Source organism: Eretmochelys imbricata, chromosome 24 (assembly GCF_965152235.1).
Source record: "Eretmochelys imbricata isolate rEreImb1 chromosome 24, rEreImb1.hap1, whole genome shotgun sequence".
NCBI lineage: Eukaryota > Metazoa > Chordata > Testudines > Cheloniidae > Eretmochelys > Eretmochelys imbricata.
In genome coordinates, this window is record NC_135595.1 from 14,651,222 (window position 1) to 14,679,023 (window position 27,802).

Consider the following 27,802-nt stretch of genomic DNA (forward strand, 5'->3'; position numbering starts at 1 on the left):
CATTAGCTTTCCTTGAACATTTTTGATTTTTTTCATCCAAAAACCAATGGTGGATCCTCCAGCACTGAACATTCTGTAATCAAGCCTGGATGCTTTTCTAAAAAATCTGCTTTAACAGGAATTCTTTTGAGGAAGGTCTCTGGCCTGTGCTACACACAGCGCAGGACTCGATGATCACAATGGCCCCTCTTGGCCTTGGAACGTATGGAATCTATGAACCAGGCCAACCACAGGATCACACCTGTGGAGAGTGAATGGCCATGCTGTCTTAGAAGGAGCAGCCCTTTGAAGACCCCCTTACCTTCTTGAGAGGTTTCACGCCCTCCAAGCTTCAAACACGTCCGTGATGTTCCCCACGACCTGCCCGCTGGGCAGCCGCAGCTCATCGGAGATGTCGCCGTTGAAGTTCCCGCAAGGTGCACACAGATTGTTAGCCAGGCTCTCGCTGACTGTCACTGTCACCTCCCCACTCAGGCTGAACAGAATCTTTATTCTAGAGCCCTGGACAATCATGATGGTGCCCTGAGACTCACTTACAGACAAGGTTTCGGATACCTTCACTGGGAGCTGCCTTTGTTGTCCTTTCACCTGGAAGACACAGACAAGGAGGTCAGAGAAAAGCTGGGCAGCATGGGAGGGAGTGAGACAGAGCTAGTCTATGGACCCCAGTACAAGGCAATGGGGTCTGGAGACGCTAGGTCAGATCTTGCTCTCAAACAAGTGTAAAACCTGAGTAAATCCATTGCAGTCAGGGGAGTAACTCTGGACTGAGACTCATGTAACTGAGAGCAGGATCTGCCCCTCCACTCTGGGAGATGAGCCTATCACTTTCCAGTTCTTCTTCTCCTCATTGCATGGGGTGACTAAGGGAGTCAGTTCTCCTTTTTTTCTGACACTAACATGGTCTTCGTTAGCTCACATTTCCGTAATTAGTGGATTTATTTTGATTGCAACAGCACCCAGGAATCCCCGGGGTGGTTCGGGACCTCTTTGTGCCAAGTGCTGTACAAACACAGACCAAAAGCACAGTCTTTGCCCCAACGAGCTTACAGCCTAATGCTTCATTTTCAGCCAAAAGAAATGTGGGTCAGATCTAATCATATTGACTGTGAAGGGAAATAAATGGGGGTCACCAGTCAACTGAGGCAGGGAGATCCAGCCCAGAACAAGTATTCGACTGGTACTCAGGAAACCTGGGTTCTGTCCATGGCTCTGCTACTGACTTCCTGTGTGACATTGGTCCATGTATCTTCTATCTACCTTTGTGTCTCTTTAGTTGTATGTTCTGTGTGATAGAGACCCTGATCTCAGGTGGGCAGGGACTGTCTCTTGCTGTGTCTGGGCAGCGCCTGGCACAACAGGGCCCTGATCTCAGGTGGGCAGGGACTGCCTCTTGCTATGTGCCTGTGCAGGTCCTGGCACACTGAGCTCCTGATCTCAGGGGGGCAGGGACTGTCTCTTGCTGTGTGTCTGGCCAGCGCCCGGCACAATGGGGCCCTGATCTCAGCTGGGGCAGGGACTGTTTCTCACTGTGCGTCTGTGCAAGGCCTGGCATAATGGGGCCCTGATCACAGTTGGGGCCCATTGTGCTGCCACACTTGGGTGTCCTGAGTCCTAGTTTTCCACCCCCGTACTTTAATAGAAATAATAATAATAACTGGTACAGAGAATATAAGTTCCCTTGGAACACATTTCTTCAGTCTTTAGAACCAAACTCAAACCACGTTTGTTTTAAGGTCTGTAAATACACAGATTAGAGCTGGACGGGGGTGGAATGGTTTTCCAGTATTGCCACAAGTTTTTGAGAGTTTGAAATTTTTTCTCATCCTGAATCAGTATGGAAAGTCTTCAAATTTTCACAAACCAAAAATCTGAATTTTTGTTTGTTTGTTTGTTTGTTTTGGGTCAACTGAAATGTTTGGTTTCAGTACAGTTTGGTCATTTCTATTTGACTTTTTTCCTTTTAACTTTATTTTTAGACTAATTCATTTAAAATTTGAAACACAAAGTTATTCTGAAATGGAAAACCAGAATTTTTCATTTTGAAAATATGGAAATGTTTAATTTTGAGCATTTTGGAACTCCTTTTTCAGAGTATATTTCCACTTGGGAGCTTCGTCAAACCCAAGCCTGTATCACAAAAAGATTGGGTTCAACGAAAAGGCATTTTTTGTCCAGAAAACAATTTGTCAAAAATCCTGCCCATAGCACAGATATGCATTGTTCATCCTTGTTTCTGGCTGGGATCAGGACTAGATCTACTCAAATCACCATCGTCCTGATCCACAGATCTCACACATTTTACGAAGGTGAGTGGTCTCCTCTGTCAACATTCTTCCCAGTTGTCGCGTGGTTAAATACCCCGGTGAAGGTCTTTTGCTCACCACAGCTTCCTACAGCTACTGCAGGTGAGACTGCTGGCATGTCAGGAACAGCCTTGCTATTGGTAGCAGCGTAGGCTCACCATTAGAGGAGGAGGTTAGGGACTCCCAGCTCCATGTGGTGCTTCATTCACTGGTTAGATGAGTGGGCTAAGATTCAGAACTCATGGGTTCTAGTCCCACCCCTGGGAGGGGAGTGGGGTCTAGTGGGATTAGAGCAGGAGTGAGATGGGAGTCAAGACTCCTGGGTTCTTGCTCATGGAAGAGAATAGGGTCTAGTGGGTTGGAGTGGGGGGCTGGGAGCCAGGACTCCTGGGTTCTATCTGTGGCTCTGAGAGAGAAGTAGGGTCTAATAGGGTGAGCTGGAAGCCAGGACTCCTGGGTTCTATCCCTGGGTCTAGTGGTTAGAGCAGGGTCCTAATAGGAGTCCTGCACTCTATTCCCAGCTCAGCCACTGACTCACCATATGACTTTGGGCAGATCACTTCCCTTCAATAAAGCAGGGATCTTAATAGTGACTCACCCCCTCCCCCTTGGTTTAGGGTGTGCTAACCCAGCCTGCTCTTACCCAAATCTCCTTTTTCTTATTGACATGGATAAGACCCTCGTCGAAGAAAACAGAGATGTCTTCAGGAACGGCCAAGCCACCTTCTCTGAACACACTGACCACCATCCGGAACAAAGAGAGGTTGACCCCTTTGCAGAGGGAAGTCACCTCATAGGCCCCATCAAGGAGGACTTCCCTCGTGACACCATCAAAGGAGGTGAACCATATTCCTGGGGCCAGCGTGCACCGGCCCATCTGCTCCACGCAGCTGCGCACCCCATTCCTGAGCATGCATTTCTCCTCTTCGGTACAGTTTGTTTCCTCACAGATGACCTCGCCTGAAGCGTGGCAGGTGCATTTCTCAGAGCAGTTGCTGGAGACAAAGCTCTCCCTGGCCTGCAGGGAAATACCCAGACAAACAACTTTGTTAAGTGAATGCAAAGGGACTCACCCCTCGGCAGGAGGGCCTGGGAGCAGCAATATATAGAGCTATGGGAAAGCCCTGCCGTGAGAGGATCAATAGAGAGAAGGCGTCAAGGACCTTTCAGAAGCAATAGCTTAGCAAGGCTGATGACAGAGAGAAAGAGCAGGTGGATACAGCAGAGAGAAAGAAAGCAAGGTGCGGGATTGACCAGTCTCCACACTGAGGTCTAATAACATCAAGACCCAACACCTACCAACATCCCCTGCCCAAGGTCTGACAACAAGGGGGGCAGCTGCAGTGTTGATTTTCATGTGAAAGGCAGATTTGCCAACCAGAAATTAGGCCAAGTACCACCAACACTCTTCTTTACACACAGTCAATGCTCTTGTTTCCCAGGAGCCAGACTGGAGGGGAAGAGCCTCATATTCCACTCGTTGCCCCCCTGAACTAAGGCTGGATCGGAGCTGATCCCCTGGAGGGGAAAGGCCCCATCTCGCATTGCCCAGCCACCTAAGCCAAACAATCCCCCTACCCTGGGCTGGATCAGAGTCAGAGGCCCCTAGAGGAGAAAGGCCCTGTGTCCCATTTCACAGAATAGAATCATAGAATCATAGAATATCAGGGTTGGAAGGGACCCCTGAAGGTCATCTAGTCCAACCCCCTGCTCGAAGCAGGACCAATTCCCAGTTAAATCATCCCAGCCAGGGCTTTGTCAAGCCTGACCTTAAAAACCTCTAAGGAAGGAGATTTTACCACCTCCCTAGGTAACGCATTCCAGTGTTTCACCACCCTCTTAGTGAAAAAGTTTTTCCTAATATCCAATCTAAACCTCCCCCACTGCAACTTGAGACCATTACTCCTCGTTCTGTCATCTGCTACCATTGAGAACAGTCTAGAGCCATCCTCTTTGGAACCCCCTTTCAGGTAGTTGAAAGCAGCTATCAAATCCCCCCTCATTCTTCTCTTCTGCAGGCTAAACAATCCCAGCTCCCTCAGCCTCTCCTCATAAGTCATGTGTTCTAGACCCCTAATAATTTTTGTTGCCCTTCGCTGGACTCTCTCCAATTTATCTACATCCTTCTTGTAGTGTGGGGCCCAAAACTGGACACAGTACTCCAGATGAGGCCTCACCAATGTCGAATAGAGGGGAACGATCACGTCCCTCGATCTGCTCGCTATGCCCCTACTTATACATCCCAAAATGCCATTGGCCTTCTTGGCAACAAGGGCACACTGCTGACTCATATCCAGCTTCTCGTCTACTGTCACCCCTAGGTCCTTTTCTGCAGAACTGCTGCCTAGCCATTCGGTCCCTAGTCTGTAGCGGTGCATTGGGTTCTTCCATCCTAAGTGCAGGACCCTGCACTTATCCTTATTGAACCTCATCAGATTTCTTTTGGCCCAATCCTCCAATTTGTCTAGGTCCTTCTGTATCCTATCCCTCCCCTCCAGCGTATCTACCACTCCTCCCAGTTTAGTATCATCCGCAAATTTGCTGAGAGTGCAATCCACACCATCCTCCAGATCATTTATGAAGATATTGAACAAAACCGGCCCCAGGACCGACCCTTGGGGCACTCCACTTGATACTGGCTGCCAACTAGACATGGAGCCATTGATCACTACCCATTGAGCCCGACAATCTAGCCAGCTTTCTACCCACCTTATAGTGCATTCATCCAGCCCATACTTCCTTAACTTGCTGACAAGAATACTGTGGGAGACCGTGTCAAAAGCTTTGCTAAAGTCAAGAAACAATACATCCACTGCTTTCCCTTCATCCACAGAACCAGTAATCTCATCATAAAAGGCGATTAGATTAGTCAGGCATGACCTTCCCTTGGTGAATCCATGCTGGCTGTTCCTGATCACTTTCCTCTCATGCAAGTGCATCAGGATTGATTCTTTGAGGACCTGCTCCATGGTCCTGCTTCGAGCAGGGGGTGGACTAGATGACCTTCAGGGGTCCCTTCTAACCCTGATATTCTATGATTCTATGATTCTATGATTTTTCCAGGGACTGAGGTGAGGCTGACTGGCCTGTAGTTCCCAGGATCCTCCTTCTTCCCTTTTTTAAAGATTGGCACTAAATTAGCCTTTTTCCCCAACCCACTAAGCCAGGCAGTCCCTCTGACCTGGGGCTGGCTCAGAGCTGGCACCCCTAGAAGAGTGAAGCCCTGTGTCCCATCCCGTGTCCCCCTAAGCCAGCCAGTCCCCCTAGCCTGAGTCTGGATCAGAGTTAGATCCCCTGGAGGGGAAAGGCCCCATCTCGCATTCCCTAGACACTTCCCCACTTTACACTTGTTCAGACTCCAACCTGCTGAACAGTTTCATTCCCTCGTGGTATTTCCTTCCAGCTCTGTTTTACAATCTCCTGCAAAGAAGCTTCATCTCAATACTTGCCTATCTGGATACCTGTCTGATTTGAGCCCATGCTCAGAACCTCCTGGGAGTCATGTTAAATCCCAGGTTACTGGTAAATTCTTTATATCAAGCCACCGAGGCTGCTTAGTGAGGTCCATAAACTGTGAGCATAGTTGATCAAGTCTGCCCTGCATGGGCAATTACACAGAACCAATGAAACTCCCAAAGACCTGACACCCCCATGGGATGCTCTGAGCTCAGTGTAAAACTGGGAAAGGATCTTCTGGGAGCAGCCTTTGCTTTGGTTATTCCAAAGGCCTGTTCTGGAATATAGAAGACCATCCCTGTTTTCAGTGGTGGCAGATGACAGAATAAGGAGCAATGGTCTCAAATTGCAGTGGGGGAGGTTTAGGTTGGATATTAGGAAAAACTATTTCACTAGGAGGGTGGTGAAGCCCTGGAATGGGTTACCTAGGGAGGTGGTGGAATCTCCTTCCTTAGAGGTTGTAAAGGCCCTGCTTGACAAAGCCCTGACTGGGATGATTTAGTTGGGGATTGGTCCTGCTTTGATTAGGGAGTTGGACTAGATGACCTGCTGAGGTCTCTTCCAAGCCTGATCTTCTATGATTCTATGATCCCTGAAATAGAAATGATGGACCCCACATTTTGTATGCACAGCTGCCATTGACTGCAGTGGAAGCCACATGAGTGACCCTGAGGGCAGGATTTGGCTCTAGGTTTTAGGTATAGTAGGATACAGAACATGCCACTCTACAGTCACTCTAACCCGCATTGGGAATCCCATTGCCAGAGGAGAATGGCAGAATCGGGGAGAACGGATGGACCAATAACCCAGCACCCACCTTGATGTAGCGTCCGTTGTGCACACACCCACACCTGTCCATGGAGACACATGCCTCCCCGTCAGACACGTATTCTGGATCACACCAGCAGCCTTCAAAGCACTTCCCGGTGCATTGGGCAGGGGAAAACAAGCTGGCACAGGTGAAATTGCAGGATCTGGTACACAGCTCGTAGTGGCTGTTCCCCGGGCAGGCGAGGGCTGGAGGGACAGAAGAAAAATTAGGACCATCACAGACAGAAAGCCAAGATAAGCTGAAGTCTCCCACCTAAATAAACAGAAGCTCCTACTTAGCCTAGAAGTCTGAGGGGTATTGTGGAGGTTGAATAGCACAAAAACTACAGCAGCTATGGGTTAATGAAGTACAGATTGTAGATTGTCCTGTAGACTTACGGCAGAAGGAGGCCGTTCTCCAGGTCTCCATCTTGGCCCCAGCTGCTTGGCATGCAGCCACATAGGCCTGCAGGCTCTGGCAGAGGGTCTCTCCCCTTCCGTTGGTGGAACACAAGTCATAGAGACAGTGGTTGAAGTACTCAACAGGACTGATTATTGAGTGACAGTGTCTGAAGGGACCCAAGGTGGCTGTGATCAGCCCACAGGAGCTCTCAGTCTGGTACAGCGCTGTCTGGGCTGCATCACAGACAGGGCACTTCTCACCACAGCCATCGGAGCATGTGGCAGCATCAACAGGCACCTTCCAGGAGGTGACAAACTCATCCACATTCTGGGTACTCTTCACACCGGGCAGCAGGAGATCATCGTTCTTGTCATCATTAAAGTTGCCACACAAGCCACACACATGTCCCTTGTAGGTGCTGGGGACGGACACTAGGAGGTAGGAGGCAGTGTCATAAAAGACTTGGAGGCCAGAGGCAGACTGGACAATGATGTTGTTCCCCTTTTGGTCAATCCAAAGTTTCCCATCGTCCGCAGCCAGTGGGAGGGTGAAGAGCTCACCACCCACCTGTGCCAATGAGAGAGAAATTCACCCGTCACTGGTGGAGACTCAGCAGTGTCCTGGTGTTTCACACACACCCACACACACACCCCATCAGTGCTATGTCAGACTAATCACAAGGAGGGACTTACCGCAGCGGCATATTAACGCCTAGGCCGACAAGGCTGAGGCCTAGGGCGGCAAATTTATAAAAGCAGCCAGAGGCTGATTCCCCTGGCTCCATTTCGCGCCCTCCGCCCCGGCCCTGCCCCAACTCCACCCCTTCCCCGCCCCTATTCCCCACCCCCTCCCTGCCCCCAATTGGTCCCCTTCCCCAAATCCCCGCCCCGACCCCGCATCGTCTCCTGAGCGCACCGCGTTCCCCTCTCTTCCCCCCTCCTTTGCGAAGCTGTTTCGCGGACACACACTGGCAGGGAGCGGGGAGAAGCAGGACCCGGCGGTGCAGTCAGGGGAGGAGGTGGAGTCGGAGTGGAGGTGAGCTGCGGGGGGGGGGGGGCCAGGAGCTGCTTGGGGGGGCAATTATTTCAGGGCCTGGGGTGGCAAAATCATTAATCCGCCACTGACTTACCACAATATTCCACTTCCTCCCTCTCTCCATGGCGATGGTGTAACCATGCAGCGACACCACCACTGTCCTCATCACAGCCATGTGGCCACCACCAGGGCTCTCATTCTCCACCACCACAGAGAAGTTCCCCAGTCCAGAGTCTCTGCTGCAAACCTTGGCTAAGGTGTAAGTGCAGGAGCCCTGGAAGTCAAAGGTCCGTCCGTCAAAGGAGATGTAGTGAGGTCCACCAGATGCGACGCATGTTCCATATCCCGTGGCGTGGCAGCCCAGGACTCCGTTCTCCACCCTGCACTCCTCATTGGCTCCACAGGAGACCTCCTGGCACTCAACGACCCCATTGTCTTTGCATAGGCAGCGCTCCTGGCAGGAAGCGCTGGGGTAGAACTCCTCTCCCTTCCTGTAATACACGGCCTTGTGCACACAGCCGCACTGTGCGACGGGGATGCACTTCTCACCACTCAGGGTGAATCCAGCGTCACAGAAACACCCTTCAGCACAGGGCTTCTCACACTGATCTAGAGCCCACAGGTCGTTGCAGTTGGAAGGGCAGCTGATTCCACAGAGTTCATAGTGAGAGTTAAGGGGGCAGGTGGGTCCTGAAGAAAAAAGATCAGAGAGAATTTGAATTTGTGTGTGAGGAGAAATGTGGTTGAACTAACAGATCATCTGGTCAATGTTCTTTTCACATCCGTTCGGATATGGTTAGAGCAGGGGACTGGGAATCAGGACTCCTGGTCCTAGCTTCATCTCTGGGAAAAGTATAGTCTAGCGATTAAATTAGGGGAGTGGCCATCAGGACTCTTGGGTTCTATTCCCATCTGTGAGATGAAGGGTCACCTCTTGACTAGAATAGCGGGAGTCAGCATTCCTGCTTTATGTTGCAAGCAGGGGGGCTCAGAACTCCTGGGTTCTTTTCCTAGCTCTGCTACTTATTTATGGAGGACACCTTTGGCCAAATAATTTGACAGCTCTTTTCCTAATTTTCCCAACCAATCGAATGGGGATAACAATACTTACCTACCTCGAAGTGATTACAAGACAATGAATGGTGTAAAATGTTTCTACTTCTCTAAATGCCAAAGTATTAATTCAATTTACTCTGGAAAGGCAAAGTGTACGGCTTGGTCTACACTACAGACTTATGTCAGTGTAAGTACATCGCTCAGGGTTGTGGAAAATCCACACCCACACAGTTATACTGATGGAACTCCTGGTGTAGACAGTGCTATGGCGACAGGAGGGCTTCTCCCATTGCCATAGCTACCATCTATTGAGGAGGTGGACGAACTATGCCAATGGGAGAAGCTCTCCTATCAGAATAGGTAGCGTCTTCACTAAGCGCTACAGCGGCACAGCTGCATCTGTGAAGCTGCAGCTCTGTAAGTGTAGACAAGCCATGAAAACACCAGGAACAGAAAAGATGAGCTCTGAGAGAAAGTTTACAGGACATCTAGACATTAAGTAACATGACACAGAATGAAAAAAATATTTCAGGGACTGCAATTTTAATTGCATGGAGGAAATGTCTAGGTCTAGAATCTGTAACAAAGATGTCGGACTGTAAATTAAAACTCAGAACTGGGTGGGTGAACAATTCTGACCCCACCCTGCAGAGGGCGTTGGTGCACATGGGCAGTCGCCAATCCCTAAAGCAGAGTCCCGCAGGCAGCACTCACGGCAGAATGAGGCTGATCTCCACTGCCCTATCCGGATGCCCCTGGCCTGGCAGGATGTGACGTAGGCGCTGATGGCGCTGCACAGAGTGTCCTGGTGACCCTTGTACTGGCACGTGTCATAGAGACAATCGTCGAAGAAGGGAGCTGGGTCGATGGTCCCGTGGCACTGCCTGAATGGCCCGTTCTGTCGGGTGAGGACCCCGCAGTACTGGTCTCCCTTGTAGGGTTGTTTCTGAGCCTCACTGCAGACTGAGCAGTCCCCGGTGCAGCTAGACGAGCACCCTGGGACCTCCCCCACCTTCCAGCTCTCTGCGAACTGAATCTGATCAGATGTCTGAGTTCCATCCTTCATGGTCAGATCATCGCTGGGGTCCTGATTGGCATTGCCACAGAGGCCGCAGACAGCGTTGGCGTACGTATTGGGTAGGATGACCCTGGCGTAGCTGTGCCAGTCAAAGCTCACTCTCAGGTCGAAATCAGTCTGGATAAAGCCGTGGACTCCACTGATGTAGGCCTTGAACTTGTGCTGGTGGGAAAAGGGCAGGTCCACAAAGACACCATTGACCTGGAAAACATACAGTAGAGACTGTCAAGGATTTCACGCACTGCACTCAACATGAAATAATTCCATTTCCACGGAGCTGCCATGGATGGTCTGGCTCCAGAATTTCTATTTCTGAATTGGGTGGAGGGTAACCCAGTGCACTAATATGTCATCCCATTGCCCCTTACTATTGCCCTTTCCTTTTCTAAAGCTCCTTCTATCCAAGGAGTGCAATGCAGTTGAAGCATTAAAGACTAACGCTGGGTGAAAAATCTCACACAAATAATGTACTTGCTCATAAATGCAGCTTTAGTTGACCAGAAACTATTTCCATATTTGATAAAAATTGGAGGGATAGCTGTGGTGGAAAAAAAAAATTCAGGTTGGATGCACAAGGCACTGTATGTGCACGAGCAGTTTCCTTTATAACCGTTAGCCCAGTCTTTAGGGCACTCACCCAGGATGTGGTAGACCAGGGTTCAATTCCCCCACTGCCTGATACAGAGCAGGATTGAATTTTGGTCTCACATTTAGCACCTACTAGGCCACTCTAGGGAAAAGGTATTCTCAGTCTCTCCTGCTGAAGCTGTTCTACTTTGTATAACTAACTAGTCAATGGAACAGGAATTTGAATGTGGGTCTCCCCCTGCCCGAGCTGAGTGCTTAACAGCCGGGAATAGAATCATTCTTATTCTTGCTCTCTGGGCCAGGGACTAGTCAAGTATTTCATACAAAGTGGAACAGCTTCAAGAGGAGAGACTGAGGGCATATCTACACTATGGATGCTATGTGCCGTTGTTGTGTCAAGGTCGAAACATGTCCTACGTTGATGGAAGGGGTTTTTCCATTGGAGGTAGGTAATCCACCTCCCTCGGCAGCGGTAGCTACGTTGAAGGACGAATTCTTCTGTCAGCCTAGCTGTGTCTACACCAAGGGTTAGATTGGCTTAACTACAGTGCTCGGGGGGGGGGGGGAGAGGGTGGATTTTTCACTCCCCTGAAAGATATAGTTTAGATTGATCAAAATTTTAAGCATAGCCCTGCCCCAGAATATCCTATAGTCCAGTAGCTAGGGGACTCTCCAGCAAATTCGAATTCCTTCTCCCCATCAGGCAGAAGGAGGAATGGAATCCAGGTCTTCCACATTCCAGGTGAGTGCTAAAGGGAGTCATTATCACCGCTGGCAACTGCATGAACCTAGCCCATCATTTCCTTGTCTTTTTGTTGCCCGGAAACAAAACAAAAAGTTTTGTTTCAGGTTGAACAGAATTTTTGTCAATATTTATGGAACTTGAAGTGTGTCAAAGAACCAGTTATTTGCCTAGCTCTACTCACAACAGCCCTGTGAAGTGAAAAGGTCTTATTACCCCCTTTAGAGTTGGGGAAATAGGCCAGGTCTACCCTATAATCTTACATCGGTATAACTACGTCGCTCCGGTGTGTGAAAAATCCACCCCCTGAGCAACGCAGTTACACTGACCTAACCCCCGGTGTAGACATTGCTCTGGCAATGGGAGGACTTCTCCTGTCAACATAGCCACTGCCTCTTGCGGAGGTAGATTAACTACGCCGACAGGAGAAGCCCTCCCATCAACGTACTAGCGTCTTCACGAAGCGCTACAGAGGTGCAGCTCCATCGGTGCAGTGTTTTAAGTGTAGACCTGCTCACAGTGGTACAAAGATAGGAAGCGACTTGTCCTAGGTTATTAAGCCAGTCAGGGGCAGAGAGAGGAATAAAATCCTAACTGTCTGAATCCCAGCTCAAACTACTTCCCCTACTTCCCAGGAGCAGAATGCTGGAGCTCTAGTTCTTAGCACCTTCTGCTCTAACCTTCTAGTCCCCACAGCTGTGATAGAATCTCGGAGTCCTGGCTCCCAGCCCCCCGCACCAACCACTGGACCCCACTTCCCTCACAGAGCCAGGGATGAAATCCAGGAGTCCTGGTTCCCACCCCCTACTCCAACCACTAGACCCCAGCTCCCTCCCAGAGCTAAGAAGACAACAAAGAGCCCAGACAAGAGATCATTGAAATTACTTCCTGCGTTCCCCAGTGATCCTGTGTCCCTACCTGGATCTTGCGTGGATACTCCTGGCTCAGACTGATGGTCACGTTGTAGACCTCTAAGGTCACCCTTTTGGTGAAGGACACGGCCTTACTGCCTCGGTTGTTGTTCTCCACTTTGACATTGAACGGGGTGAGTGTGGGGTCCTCGGAGCAGAGAGCCGCAAACTGATAGATGCAGGAGCCCATGAAATCATACTTTTTCCCATCAAAGGTGGTGTAGTGAGGGTCTCCAGTACCTATGCAGGTGGAGTAGCTGATCGTATGGCAGCCACGGACCCCATTGACCACGGAGCATCTTTCTTTGGCCTTGCAACTGGTCTTTCTGCAAACCACTGTGCCCAGGCTGGAGTCACAACTGCACCGAGAGTGGCAGTTCTCGTTGTCCCAGAACTCCTCACTGGGTTTGTAGTAGTGGCCGCTGTAGTCACAGCCGCAGCTCCCCAGGGGGACGCACTTGTCAGCACTGAGGATGTAACCGTCATTACACTGGCAGGTCTCCACGCAGGGCTCCCGGCAGGAGGAGGGGGCAGTTCGGTCAGAGCAGCTGGCGGGGCAGGCGTTCCCACAGGCCTCATAGTGGCTGTTCTCAGGGCAGGGCAGGGCTGGGAAAAGTTTGGAAAGGGGAGATTTAAAAATACAGGAAATGAATGAAACAACCTGCCTAAACGTAGTGAGAGCTACAGAAAAATTCTTACACGCAGTGCATTATCCACCCAGCATGAAACAGCCATAAGTGAGGTGGAATTAACTTCTGCATTCAGAAACCAAAAGGCCATATATGTCTGCAGCCAAATCTCACAAGCCATGAGTGAATCATCAGGGTCAGCTCTTGGGTATAAAGAACACTTAGGGTCTGCAGGGAGTGCTCAGTAAGAGTACTCTCCCTTGAGTTAGTGCTGACCTTAATGGCACAGTGTGGAGCGAGGGGGCACTGTTCTGCAAACAAAGGAGTTGGGTCTGATTAGGAGGTGCTCTCCACTTGAGTCCATGCTGACTCCAATGCTCCAGTGTTGCACTAGGGGGCACTGTGCTTCAGGGAGTGGGGTGGAAGGCTCAGTAGGGGATGCTCATCCTTGGAATCGGTGCTGACCCCAATTCCCAAGGATGACACTAGGGGGTGTTGTACTGCAAGGAGCAGAGTAGGGAGCTCAATAGATGGTGCTCAGAGTCAGTGTTGATCCCTATGCCCAAGAAACCTAGTCATTCACAACTCTATGCTCAGGTCATTCACCATCCCCTCCACCGACAGAGTGAACAGATGGGCTACTGGAACTGAGCTGAAACCAGATTTACCATTTCATTGGAAATACCAAGATTTTGGATTTTCTTCTGTTCCAAAAGGGAACGGAAATGAAATTCCTGTCCCAGACATTGTTGGAGGTCAATCAAAGTGTTTTATTTTGATAAAATCAAAACACTAATGTCTGATTTCAACCTTATAAAACTTAAAAAATGTTTTATATATCTAAAAATAATTAATTTTGTTGTCAAAAGTCGTTTCAAAATGAAAAATCAAAATGCTCCATCCTGAAATGTTGTTGACACGCTTTGTCTCACTTTTTGAAATTACATTTTTTCAAAATCTGAACTTTTTTCTAAACATTTGGAATTTGACAAGAATGGCATTTTTCCTCAAAACTCTGGTGGAATGAAAAACATCCAGGCTTCTCTACTGACTAGCCCGATTATGCCTGTGACAGTAAGGGCTGTCAGACTCACCACAGCCAGATGGCATCCTCCAGTCATAGACGGTGACCCCGTGGTCTCTGCAGGTTGCTGCGTAGGCCTCCAGCGCCTGGCACAAGATTTTTGTAGCGCCCCTGTTCAGACACACGTCATAGATGCAGCTATCAAAGAACTCAGTGGAGTTCACTCTGGAGTGACACTCTCTGAAGGGCCCTTCCGGTGCTTTGCTGATCAACCCACAGTGACTATCGCCCCCGTACAGCTCCCTTGTACTCTCATCACATGTCAGGCAGTTCTCTTGGCAGGAATCCCAGCAAAAGGCATCCAGGTCTTGGACTTTCCAACTGGCAGCCCAGCCCACGATGGAGGAGACTCTGGTGCCGCTGGCTGACGTCATGTCATCTTCAGGGTTCTGGTTGAAGTTCCCACAAAGGCCACACGTGGCCCCATAATAACTGCTGGGGAGGGTGATCACCAGATGCCAGTCCCAGTTGTATGCCACCCGGAGACCGAAGTCCGTCTGCAGGACAGCGCGGAAGCCGCTCTGGTACACTCTGATTTTACCATCTGACAGTGTCACTGGGAGATTGGTGATCACACCGTTTAGCTAGAGACAAGGACAGGATGGGGTGTTATTGCTCTTTCATCCTAATTTGTTCTTATTGCATATGTCGCCTCACCACTCATTTCGACTGTACCTCATTGTCACTCTAACCAGTGGCTTGTACAATACGGGGGGCCACATCCTTCATCATAAGAACATAAGAATGGCCATACTGGGTCAGACCAAAGGTCCATCTAGCCCAGTATCCTGTCTTCCGACAGTGGCCAATGCCAGGTGCCCCAGCGGGAATGAACAGAACAGGGAATCATCAAATCTGTCGTCCCTGTCGCCCATTCCCAGCTTCTGGCAAACAGAGGCTAGGGACACCATCCCTGTTCATCCTGACTGATAGCCATCACTTTTTACCCATTCCTTACTAAGAAAGAATCAGTGAAATCAATGCGAGTTGGCCTGAGTATATTAAGAACAGGTTCGACAAACATTTGTCAAGGATGGTCTCGCTATACTTAATATTGCCTCAGCCCAGAGAGATGGACTTAGATGACCTCTGGAGGTGCCTTCTGGCCCTAACATTTTTAGAATTCTGTATAGAGCACTTATCTATCTACAATATCTACCTACAGTATCTGTCTGTCTGCAGAATTCTCTATGTCTATCTACCCATCCACACTACCTAGCTATATGACTAGTCACCTAAAGAATCTAACCATCCATCCATCCATCAATCAACCGACCCACCCACCTATCTCTCTGTCCACATTAACTAGCTCTATTATTTACCCACCCACAGGATCTACCTACAATATCTGATTATCTAGAGGTGTCTAATATGCAACCCATCTGATATATTTGTATGACACATTGGGAATCTCCAGAATCTAAGCTTTCAATTTAATTTAATTTTATTTATTTATTGAATTGTTTGTTTGTTTAAAATATTTTTTTGGCCTTTATGGCTGCAAGGAAAACCTTCCAAATGTGCCCCAAGTGTGAGTAGTTCAGCAACATCTGCCTGAGTCTGCAGAGAGCCTGAAAAGATGACCCGCAATGGTGTAAACTACACTGCCCCTACTAAACGGATCAGAGCATCAACTGTCAAGTCCATGGATAACACTTGAGACAACACTAGCTATTTAAGCCCTGTGGGCAAAAGTGCTTCCCCCACATAGTATTATAGAATCATAGGACTAGAAGGGACCTCTAAGGTCATCTAATGTGATCCCCTGCATTCATGGGAGGACTAAGTATTATCTAGACCATCCCTGAGAGGTGTTTGTTTAACCTGCTCTTAAAAATCTCTAATGACGGAGATTTCACAACCTCCCTAGGCAATTTATTCCGGTATTTAACCACCCTGACAGTTAGGAAATTTTTCCTAATGTCCAACCTAAACCACCCTTGTTTAAACCCATTGCTTCTTGTCCTGTCTTCAGATGTTGATGAGAACAATTTATCTCCCTCCTCCTTCTAACAACCTTTTATGTACTTGAAAACTGTTACCATGCTGCCCCGGCCACTGCCCCCAACTCTTCTCTTCTCCAGACTAAACAAATCCAATTTTTTTAATCTTCCCTCACAGGTCATGTTTTCTAGACCTTTAATCATGTTTGTTGCTCTTCTCTGGACTTTCTCCAGTTTGTCCACATCTTTCCTGAAATGTGGTGCCCAGAACTGGACACAATACTCCAGTTGAGGCCTAATCAGTGTGGAGTAGAGTGTAAGGGAATGTCCACACTGGCACGTTTCTGCGCAACAAGTTATACCACTTTTATTAAAGTGCTGGAATTAAACCACTGTTGCGTGTCCACACTGTGCTCTTTGTGACGTTGGAGTGCATCCACATTAGCAGCTCTGTATCCCACAGTGCAACTGGCCGGAGGGTGCTTTGGGAAGGGTTTGCAATGCCTCATGCGGCAGGCACAGCGTCACATGATGCAGGTTTCCCAATCCCATTGTTCCATGGGCATCCTACTATCCTAGCGGCTTTTCAACTGAAGGGGGGCAGGGCAGAGTGTGTGACAGGGAGTGTGTGTGTGCGTGTGTGTGGAGGGGGGATAGTGTGTTTTGGGGGACAGAAAGTGTGTCAGCATGCTGTCTTGTAAATTCAGACAGCAGCTGGAAACCACCGACATCAGCCCCCGCCTCCCTCCCCAGCTCTCTGCACGCAATCTGTCTGTCTCTCTCTCTCTCACACACACACACACATACACCTCTGTCTTCAACAGCAGGAGCATTCCACATTAATGGTTTGCTCAGCACAGCACGCAAAGGCTGTCAGAAATGGAGCTTTGTAAGGGGAGGGGTGCATGTCTCCAGGGCAGCCGAGTTCAAATCAATGAGGAGAGCGGCCCCTTGAGGGATTATGGGACACTTCCAGAGGCCAGTCGATTGTTTTCTTTGCTGTAATGTGTTTACACTGCCAATACAGCGCTGGAGCTGCTGTGCTTTAAGGCTTACGACTCTCGTCAAGGCGGTTTTTTTGCAATGCTGCAGCTGAGGAGTTTCTGCGCACTAAGTGGCTTGGCAGTGTGTACAGCTTGGGAGTTACATCGCAGAAAGCTGCTTTACTGCGCAGTAACTTGCCTGTGTAGACAAAGCCAAATAATTACTTCTTGTGTCTTGCTTACAATGCTTCTGCTAATACATCCTAGAGTGTTTGCTTTTTTTGCAGCAGTGAATCGTGGCATGTACAAATGCAATTTTGGGTTGCAGTAACAGAGGCATAGCATGCAAGTCACGGGCGGGGATAGTATCGCTCTACTTGGCCCTGGTTAGGCCTCAGCTGGAGTACTGCATCCAATTTTGGTCACTGCTGTATAGGAAGGATGTAGAGAAACTGGAAAGGATCCAGAGACGAGTGACAAAGATAATCAAAGGGATGGAATGCAAGTCATATGAGTAAGGCTACGTTTTAGTCTCAGGCATTTTTAGTAAAAGTCACGGACAGGTCACGGGCAATAAACAAAAAGTCACGGCCTCCTGACCTGTCCGTGACTTTTACTAAAAATACTTATGACTAAATCTTACCTGCTGGGAGGGGGACGCTCCTGAAGACTGCTTTTGGCTGGGGTGGGGCAGCCCAGGCCCTGCTGCAGCTAGGGGCGGCCCAGGGCCCTCTGACGCTGGAGGGGACGGCAGCAGGGGGCCCTGGGAGCTGCCTCTCTGGGTGGAAGGTGTCCAGGGCTTCCACCACCGCTGGTCCAGGTGGGAGGCGGCCCATAGCCCCGCTGCCGCTCCAGGATGGGGGCAGCCCAGGGCCGCCCGGCCACCACCACTGGTCCAGGTGAGGGATGGCCCGTGGCCACACTGCTGCTGGTCCAGGCAGGGGCGGCCTGGGGACCAGCTGCCTGGGGCTGCCAGAGCAGCGCCCAGTGCAGCTGGTCCCAGGGCTTCCCCAGCGGCTGGGTGGTCCTGGGATCAGCTGCATTAGTGCTGCAAAATTCAGGGAGGTCATGGAAAGCCATGACTTCCATGACCTCCGTGAATGATTCGCAGCCTTACATATGAGCAAAGACTGAAGGAACTGGGTATGTTTAGTTTGCAAAAGAGGAGATAAGGGGGGATATCATAGCGGTCTTCAAATACTTGAAAAGCTGCCATAAAAAAGATGGAGAAAAGTTGTTCTTGCCATGGAGGGCAGGACAAGAGGCAATGGGTTCAAACTACAGCAGAGCAGATTTAATTTAAATCAGGAAGAACTCCCTAACCAAAAGAAGTGCAGGACAATGTAACAGACTATCTAGCAAAGGTTGTGGAAGCATCTTCATAGGAAGTTTTCCTCTGTCTTGGATGGTTTAGACACAACAAATCCTGCATCATGGCAGGGGGTTAGACTAGATGACCCTTGAGGTCCCTTCTAACTCTATGGTTCTATGATTCTATGTGTGGGATAAGCGTCCCATCACACCCTGGTCATTTTAAAGGCAGAAGGACTGGGGCAGAAGCATCTTGTGGGGCAGAAGCATCTTGGCAGAAGATGTTATTATTAAAGGCAGAAGGACTGGGCAAGGACTGGGGCCGAAGCATCTTGTGTAGAGAATTAGGGGTTGCTACAGGGAATGAGATACAAAGAAAAGGATGAAGGAGATTCACACAGACAGGTCAGGAAAAGAGAATCAGAAAAAGGAAAATGCTGAAAATAGAGGAAAAAAGGGCAGAAATATATCTGAGCCTCAAATAGCGCAGACTTTCTCACTGTACAATGAACGGAACAAGAAGGAAATGAATAATAAATACATAAATAAAAATTTAGTTCCTTCTAGAGATGTGCAAATAATAGATTAGTAATTATGAAAAAATTGGGAAAAAATTGTTTCAGTGGAACTGAAAAAAAATCAATTTTTTTGGTGAAAAGTGGAAAGAAAATTGTTTCAGGTGAAACAGTTTCAGTCCAATTTCAAGCATTCTTTAAAACATTTGAAATTTGAAAAAAAAAAAAATTAAAGGAAGCTTTGAAACAAAACGTCATTTCAAATTAAAAAATTGAAACATTTTATTTCAAAATGTTGAAACAAAACCTTTCAGTTTTTTTAGATTTCTTTTTCTCAGCCAAAATAAGTCGTCGAAACAGATGCAAATTCATGAAAGGTTTCAGTGCACAGAATCTGCATTTTTCTCAAAACAAATGTTTTGGATGAAAAATTTTGTCCAGCTCTGGTTAAGAACAGAACAGACATACTCAGTCAGATCAATGATCCATCTAGCCAGATATCCTGTCTTCCCACAGTGGTCAATGCCAGGTGCTTCAGAGTGAACGAAAAGAAAAGGGCAATCATTGAGCGATCCATCCCATTGTCCACTCCCAGTTTCTGGTAGTCAGAGGCTAGGGATACCCAGAGCATGGGGTTGCATTCCTGATCATCTTGGCTAATAGTCATTGATGGACCTATACTGCAGGAATTTTTCTATCTCTTTTTTGAACCCCATTATACTTTTGGCCATCACAACATCCTCTGGCAATTAGTTCTACAGGTTGACTCTGTGCTGTGTGAAGAAGTATTTCCTTTTGTTTGTTTTAAACCTGCTGCCTATTAATTTCATTGAGTGACCTCTGGTACTTGTGTTATGTGAAGGAATAAATAACATTTCTTTATCACTTTCTCCCTACCAGTCATGATTTTATAGACCTCCATCATATCGCCCCTTAGTCGTCTCTTTTCCAAGATGAAAAGTCCCAGTCTTTTTAATCGCTCCTCATTTGGAAGCTGTTCCATACTTCTAATAATTTTTGTTGCTCTTCTCTGTACCTTTTCCAATTCTAATATAACTCTTTGAGACGGGGCATTCTGAACTGCACACAGTATTCCAGGTGTGGAGACTATATTCTCCCTTTGATCTCTGTGCAAACTTCTGACAGGCCATTCTGCTGTGCATATTGGGGAGCATATAGTCCTGAATTTACACTGTGACACATGCACCATAACTAAATGTAGAATTCAGTCCTCTACTGAGACGTGTGATCTATGCCACCTCCATTGATTTCAATGGAGTCATGATTTCACCTCCAGTATCTACCTATTGAACACTCCTTTCTTTCTCTGTTCCTTCTATAGGAGGGAGAGCCTTCTCCCATGCATCTTCTAACACAACAGCCCCACCTTGTCAAGGTTAGAAACGTCACCTGAAAACACATTTTTTCCCATTTGCCTGTGTCCTTCTCTCACACATCCCCTGATTCTAGGATACCATTTGTGCGGGATAGACACTATGCCAAATCACTGTGTGTTATAAGTCCAAAAGGTGCAGTCCTGAAATCGGAGACTTACCCGGACTTTGCCAACTTCCCTCTTGTAGATGGAGATGTTGTACCCATAGACATAGATGTTGGTCACACGTAGAAAGGAGATGGCCTGGCTCCCCCTGTTATCATTCTTCTCATCAATGGTAAAGGGCTCCAGGGAGGGGTCATGGCCACAGTACTTGGCAATGGTGTAGGTGCAGGTGCCCTGGAAGTCAAACTTCAGGCCATCAAAGGTGTGATAATGTGGGTCCCCCCAACCCCAGCAAGTTCCCACGTAGTTGGGAACACATGTCGCGTGGCCATCCTCTGTCTTGCATAACTCCTTGGTCCGGCATTTCAGGGATTTGCAGGTTTCTGAAAGGAGAAAGCCCAGTCACATCAACAGAGTGGGGGACTCAAGTCAAATGTCTAGGCCGGGGAGCAAGATCTGCCATGAGCACAGCATTCATGCAGAACCAACTGAACCACCCAAGGTGTGCTGAAGATACTTAACAGAACTTGGCTTGCTGCAAGCTCTGGTTCCAGTCCAGCTAAACATGCAACCATATGAGCAGTTCCATTGAAATCAATGAAGTTACTCACACATTTAAAGTTATGCATGTTCTTAAATGCCCCTGATTCTGATCCAGCACATCCTCAATAACCCATTGCTGTGGCACTGAAGTGATTGGCTAATTCCCACTGACTCCTTTGGGAGTGGCATTTCAGTCCATACATCAGTGAGCAGGCCCACTGACAGCATGGGGGGGAAGGGGATATTGCCTAGGGTCCAGGCAATTTAAAATCGCCCGAGAGCCACCGGCCACCATCACTGCCATGGTAGCAGCCAGGAGTCCCAGGCTCTTTTGAATCGTCCAGGTGGGCCGCAGGGCTCCTAGGCTCGAGAGGGGTGGTACCAGTGGCAGCAAAGGCAGCCAGGCGGGCATGTGGAAGTCTGGCTGTGCTGGAAGAATGTACCCAGCAGCGCAGCTGCCCTGGGTCCCAGAATTGCTGTCGGTGGGCCTGTCAGTGAGAGCCACACATGTTAGGGGCTAAATTCTGAGAGTTTTAATCACCTTTGATGCCCACGTATTTCAATGGGAGAAAAAGTTCATCTCCTGGATCTCCCTTCCTAACTCCTGGATCGCCCACTGCTTTGTTCTTATGCTGTTTCACTCTGAAGACAACTAGAAATGTTCCACAGACTCCTATGGCCCATAGACACAAACGACACCATTGCCTGCTTGCTAGATACATTGCACTGATAGCCAAATTGCAGATAAGCTACCTGTGTCTGTCATTCTTTCAGGCTTGCGAGTTCTTCAAGGGGAGACTACTAGGGTACACCTAACCAAACACAGGAAATTCTTCAGAATAGGGGGAGCTCTACCCTAAGACTCAATGCACATCCCAATGCCCCAGGAACCTGGATATTCCCATCCCCATGCTCAGGTCACTCACCATCCCCTCCATCAACAGGGTAAACTGTTGAATTAGTCCCATTGCCACTTGTTTTGACAGAATTCCAATCTCCAAATTCATCACAGCTGGATGGAGTCCTCCAGTCATAGACAGTGACTCCATGGTCCCTGCAGGAGTCTGCGTAGCCCTCCAGCGCCTCACACAGAATGGTCTTGTTCCCCTCATTCAGACACACGTCATAAATACAGTTGTCAAATACGTCGTCGGGGCTCACCCTGGAGTGACACTCTCTGAAGGGCCCTCCCAGTGCTTTACTGATCACCCCACAATGACTGTCATCCCCATACAGATCTCTCTTGTTCTCATCACACATTGGGCAAGTCTCTTGGCAATAATCCCAGCAAAAGGGGTCCCGGTCTTGGACTTTCCAACTGGCAGCCCAGCCCACGATGGAGGAGACTTTGATGCCATTGGAGGACATCATGTCGTCTTCTGGGTTCTGGTTGAAGTTCCCACAAAGACCGCACATGGCACCATAATAGCTGCTGGGGAGGGTGATTTCCAGACGCCAGTTCTTGTTGTACCCCACCCGGAGACCAACATCCGTCTGCATAACGGTGCTGAGGCCTTTCTGGTACAATCTGATTTTACCATCTTTCAGCATCACCGGGAGACTGGTGATTACACCATTTAGCTAGTGACAGACAGGAGGGGAGGAACACGATGGGCATTATTCTTCTTTCATCCTCACTTGCTCTTACTCCAAATGTAGCCTCACCATTCATTTTGGCTGTTATTCATTGTCACTCTAACCAGCAGCAAGTAAAATATTGGTCAAATCCTAAATCACTGTTTACCCATTCCTAACTCAAGAAGAACAACTGAAATCAATCCAAAGTCCCGGAATAAACACAGTATTTATCTAGCTTCACTATCTACCTAAGGTATCTGTTTCCAGAATTCCCTATATCTCTATATAGATTCTACCTATCTGAAATATCTATCCATCTATCCCTAGGGTGGTCAAACTTTTTGGCCTGAGGGCCACATCGGGGTGCGAAACTGTATGGAGGGCCGGGTAGGGAAGGCTGTGCCTCCCAAACAGCCTGGACCCTGCCCCCTATTTGCCCACTTCCTGCCCCTGACTGCCCCCCTCAGAACCCCTGACCCATCCAACCCCCCCGCTCCTTCTCCCCTGACAGCCCCCTCCCAGGACCTCTTGCCGCAAACCGCCCCCCCGGGATCCCATCCCCAATCCAACCCCCCCATCTCCCTGCCCCCTGACTGCCCCCCCGCCCCTATCCACCCCCCCCGACAGGCCCCCTGGGACTCCCACGCCCTATCCAACCCCCCCTGTTCCCCGACCCCTGACTGCCCCAGAACCTCCACCCCATCCAATTGCTCCCTGTCCCCTGACTGCCCCCCGGGACCCCCTACACACCCCCACACTGCTGCACAAGCACGTGCCACCACTGCACCCTTACCATGCTGCTCAGGGAGGCAGGACCTCACAGCCCCGCTGCCCGCACGGTGGCATAACTGCAGGGGAGGGGGAACAGAGGTGGAGGGGCAGGGACTAGTCTCCCCAGCCGGGAGCTCAAGGGCCGGGCAGGACGGTCCCGTGGGCCAGATGTGGCCCACGGGCCATAGTTTGCCCACCTCAGATCTAGCCACAAAGTCTTGTTTTTGCTATCTATCTATCTATCTATCATAAGTTTTTCAAACATACAGATCATACAGATCAGACGTATTTATGTACTTGTATTGCCCACAGGACATATTCAGTTGACGGCATCTGTCTGGGATTCTGTTTGTGTGAGACACTACACAAAAGTACTGTGCCTTGTAAGTCGAAAAGTGCCAGAGCCCTGAGCTGGGAGACTCACCTGGACTTTGCCAACTTCCCTCTTGTAGATGGAGATGTTGTACCCATAGATGTAGATGCTGGTCACCCGCAGAAAGGAGATGGCCTGGCTGCCCCTGTTGTCATTCTTCTCATCAATGGTGAAAGGCTCCAGGGTGGCGTCGCTCCCACAGTATTTGGCCAGGGTGTAGGTGCAGGTGCCCTGGAAGTCAAACTTCAGACCATCAAAAGTTTGGTAGTGCATGTCCCCTGAGCCCAAGCAGGTTCCCATGTAGTCAGGAATACATGCTGTGTGGCCATCCTCAGTCCGGCATGTCTCTTTGGTCCGGCATTTCAGAGCTTCGCAGACATCTGAAAGAAAAACTCTTGGTCATATCAACATGGCAGGGAACTCAAGTCCAGTATCTAGGCTCCTAAGTGCTACAGTAGTATAAATAATAATACTAATCTATATATAATAAAGCAGTAAGGCATGTAGCTATGCCATGCCAAAAGTCCTAGCACATTGTGATTTAGATGTATCTCAACCAACCACCACCCTTACGCTATCCCTTGTTTGTATTCAACAATTTCATTGGTTGTAATGAGTCAGCAATATAAGGGAGACTGCTCCACAGTTCTTTAAAGATTGATTCACCACTCATGCAACTTAACACAAACTTTCCAACGCAGTCCACATGCCCAAACAAATCAACACAAAGTCCCCAAGCTTGATCCCCCAGACATACACCCTCATTTATCACCCACACAATTCAACACAAAATTCTTCAGCCCTGTCCCCCTGATACAAATTAACACAACCACCAACATGACAACACAGCCAATATATGATAACCCCAAACACACAGCTCCTCATCACAGCACACACTCCTCTTTCACCACCTTCCAAAATTTCTCAACACAACCGTGAAACTCTGTATCTCAGGGGAACACTCTGCACCCCCCATGTTCATCCTTATAATATGATTGTGTGGTATCCAAGGCAAAGTTTGTCATGTTGGGTGTCTTCGGAAGGCTCATGATGCACTGAGTATTGTTAGGTTTCAGAGTAGCAGCCGTGTTAGTCTGTATTCGCAAAAAGAAAAGGGGTACTTGTGGCACCTTAGAAACTAACAAATTTATTTGAGCATAAGCTTTCGTGAGCTACAGCTCACTTCATTGGATGCATTCAGTAGAAAATACAGTGGGGAGATTTATATACATAGAGAACATGAAACAATGGGTGTTACCATACACACTGTAATGAGAGTGATCCCTTAACCCACCCAGCAATATTGTTAATCTATCCAACTATACTCTTACCCCAGCAGAAGAATCTGTTCTATCTCGGGGCCTCTCCTTCTGCCCCACAGTATGCCAACATTTTTATGGCTGACTTAGAACAACGCTTCCTCAGCTTTCGTCCCCTAATGCCCCTACTCTACTTGCGCTACACTGATCACATCTTCATCATCTGGACCCATGGAAAAGAAGCCCTTGAGGAATTCAACCATGATTTCAACAATTTCCATCCCACCATCAACCTCAGCCTGGACCAGTCCACACAAGAGATCCACTTCCTGGACACTACGGTGCTAATAAGCGATGGTCACATAAACACCACCCTATACCGGAAACCTACTGACCACTATTCCTACCTACATGCCTCCAGCTTTCATCCAGACCACACCACACGATCCATTGTCTACAGCCAAGCTCTACGATACAACCGCATTTGCTCAACCCCTCAGACAGAGACAAACACCTACAAGATCTCTATCAAGCATTCTTACAACTACAATACCCACCTGCTGAAGTGAAGAAACAGATTGAAAGAGCCAGAAGAGTACCCAGAAGTCACCTACTACAGGACAGGCCCAACAAAGAAAATAACAGAATGCCACTAGCCATCACCTTCAGCCCCCAACTAAAACCTCTCCAACGCATCATAGAGGAGCAACAACCTATCCTGATGGACGACCCATCACTCTCACAGATCTTGGGAGACAGGCCAGTCCTTGCTTACAGACACCCCCCAACCTGAAGCAAATACTCACCAGCAACCACACACCACACAACAGAACCACTAACCCAGGAACCTATCCTTGCAACAAAGCCCGTTGCCAGCTGTGTCCACATATCTATTCAGGGGACACCATCACAGGGTCTAATCACATCATCTACATGATCAGAGGCTCGTTCACCTGCACATCTACCAATGTGATATATGCCATCATGTGCCAGCAATGCCCCTCTGCCATATACATTGGTCAAACTGGACAGTCTCTACGCAAAAGAATAAATGGACACAAATCAGATGTCAAGAATTATAACATTCAAAAACCAGTTGGAGAACACTTCAATCTCTTTGGTCACTCGATTACAGACCTAAAAGTTGCAATTCTTCAACAAAAAAACTTCAAAAACAGACTCCAATGAGAGACTGCTGAATTGGAATTAATTTGCAAACTGGATACAATTAACTTAGGCTTGAATAGAGACTGGGAGTGGATGGGTCATTACACAAAGTAAAACTATTTCCCCATGTTTATTCCACCCCGCACCGTTCCTCAGATGTTCTTGTAAACTGCTGGAAATGGCCTACCTTGATTATCACTACAAAAGTTTCCCCCCCCACCCCGCTCTCCTGCTGGTAATAGCTCACCTTAAGTGATCACTCTGGTTACAGTGTGTATGGTAACACCCATTGTTTCATGTTCTCTATGTATATAAATCTCCCCACTGTATTTTCCACTGAATGCCTCCAATGAAGGGAGCTGTAGCTCACGAAAGCTTATGCTCAAATAAATTTGTTAGCCTCTAAGGTGCCACAAGTCCTCCTTTTCTTTTAGCATTGTTGTTATAGTAATGTTATAGGTTGTAATTTCATGTATATAGTTATGAGGCTGAAAATGTGTCCTCATGGCTTAAAACATGCCCAGGCAAAACTCTCCAGGAACAAAGGGGCAGTTCACACCTCATCAGAGCATGTATGGGACAAACCCAGCCCAGCCTCACAGGGACAAAGGACACTGGCCTAGGCAACAACAAAAGATCTGTTGGACTCTCGAGTAAGTCATCCCCCTTCCCTTGGTCAGTCAGAGACTATGATGAGGTAATGCTCACCTGACCCTGAAGGGGGGCAGGGCAAAGCCAAGAGGGAAGAAAGAACATGATAAAAGGGAGAGATGTTTGCCATGCTCTTCCTTTCTCTTCCACCTCCATCTACAGGCATCACCACCAAACAACTGAAGTGCGGATCAAAGGGCAGAGCCAGGCTGAAGTGCAACTAAGCATCTAAGTTTGTAAGGGCACTGAAAAGTGTTAAGATCAGCTTAGAATGCATTTTGCTTTTATTTCATTTGACCAAATCTGACTGGTTATGCTTTGACTTATAATCACTTAAAATCTATCTTTTGTAGTTAATAAATTTGTTTGTTTATTCTACCTGAAGCAGTGCATTTGGTTTGAAGCATGTCAGAGAATCCCATTGGGATAACAAGCCTGGTACATATCAATTTCTTTGTTAAATTGATAAACTCATTTTAGCTTGCGGTGTCCGGTGGGCATAACTGGGCACTGCAAGACGGAGGTTCCTAGGGTTGTGTCTGGGACCGGAGATATTGGCTAGTGTCATTCGGTTGCACAATCCAAGGAGCAGCTTACATGCCAGCAGCTGTGCGTGAACAGCCCAGGAGTGGGGGTTCTCACAGCAGAGCAGGGTGAGGCTGGCTCCCAGAGTCCAAGATTGGAGTGATCTAGCAGATCACTGGTCCAGATAACACCAGGGGAACCTCACAGTGGCACAGCAGAGCAGGGTGTATGTGTGGTTTGTTACCCCAAGTGAAGTTCACACTTGAAGCACTGGTATTTGTGATTTTAAGTGAGTCTTAAGTGCAGTGGCTAAGAACACTCAGGAGGAGCTCACAGTTTCGTTATTTTCTGTTTGCTTATTTCAGGAAAGGGAAGTCGAAACCAAAAAGGAGGAAAATGAGTGAAAGCAGTGAAGCGATTGAGAAATTGGATCTTTTTAGGCTACAGGTTGCAGAAAAGGAGAGGGAGCACCAGAGATTATTGCAACTGAAACAACTGGAGATAAAAGAAAAAGAAAGAGAGAGAGAAGAAAAAAAGAGAGAGAGAGAAAACACCAGCTGGACTTGCTAGAGAAGCAGAACCAA

General features: G+C 48.3%; 1 protein-coding gene across 1 annotated transcript in view; it reads right to left on the minus strand.

Moving 5' to 3' along the window:
* Nucleotides 1–315: 315 nt before the first annotated feature.
* LOC144279947 (IgGFc-binding protein-like) overlaps nucleotides 316–27,802 on the minus strand; it is a 57,386-nt gene continuing 29,899 nt past the window's right edge. The window contains exons 10-20 of the mRNA XM_077841652.1: nucleotides 23,668–23,996; nucleotides 21,821–22,475; nucleotides 20,406–20,734; nucleotides 14,109–14,682; nucleotides 12,393–12,991; nucleotides 9,711–10,345; nucleotides 8,105–8,654; nucleotides 6,972–7,542; nucleotides 6,580–6,779; nucleotides 2,950–3,324; nucleotides 316–588 (exon numbers count right to left, since the gene is read on the minus strand). Coding sequence (XP_077697778.1) covers nucleotides 316–588; nucleotides 2,950–3,324; nucleotides 6,580–6,779; nucleotides 6,972–7,542; nucleotides 8,105–8,654; nucleotides 9,711–10,345; nucleotides 12,393–12,991; nucleotides 14,109–14,682; nucleotides 20,406–20,734; nucleotides 21,821–22,475; nucleotides 23,668–23,996 — 5,090 coding nt within the window. The remainder of the gene's footprint in view (nucleotides 589–2,949; nucleotides 3,325–6,579; nucleotides 6,780–6,971; nucleotides 7,543–8,104; nucleotides 8,655–9,710; nucleotides 10,346–12,392; nucleotides 12,992–14,108; nucleotides 14,683–20,405; nucleotides 20,735–21,820; nucleotides 22,476–23,667; nucleotides 23,997–27,802) is intronic.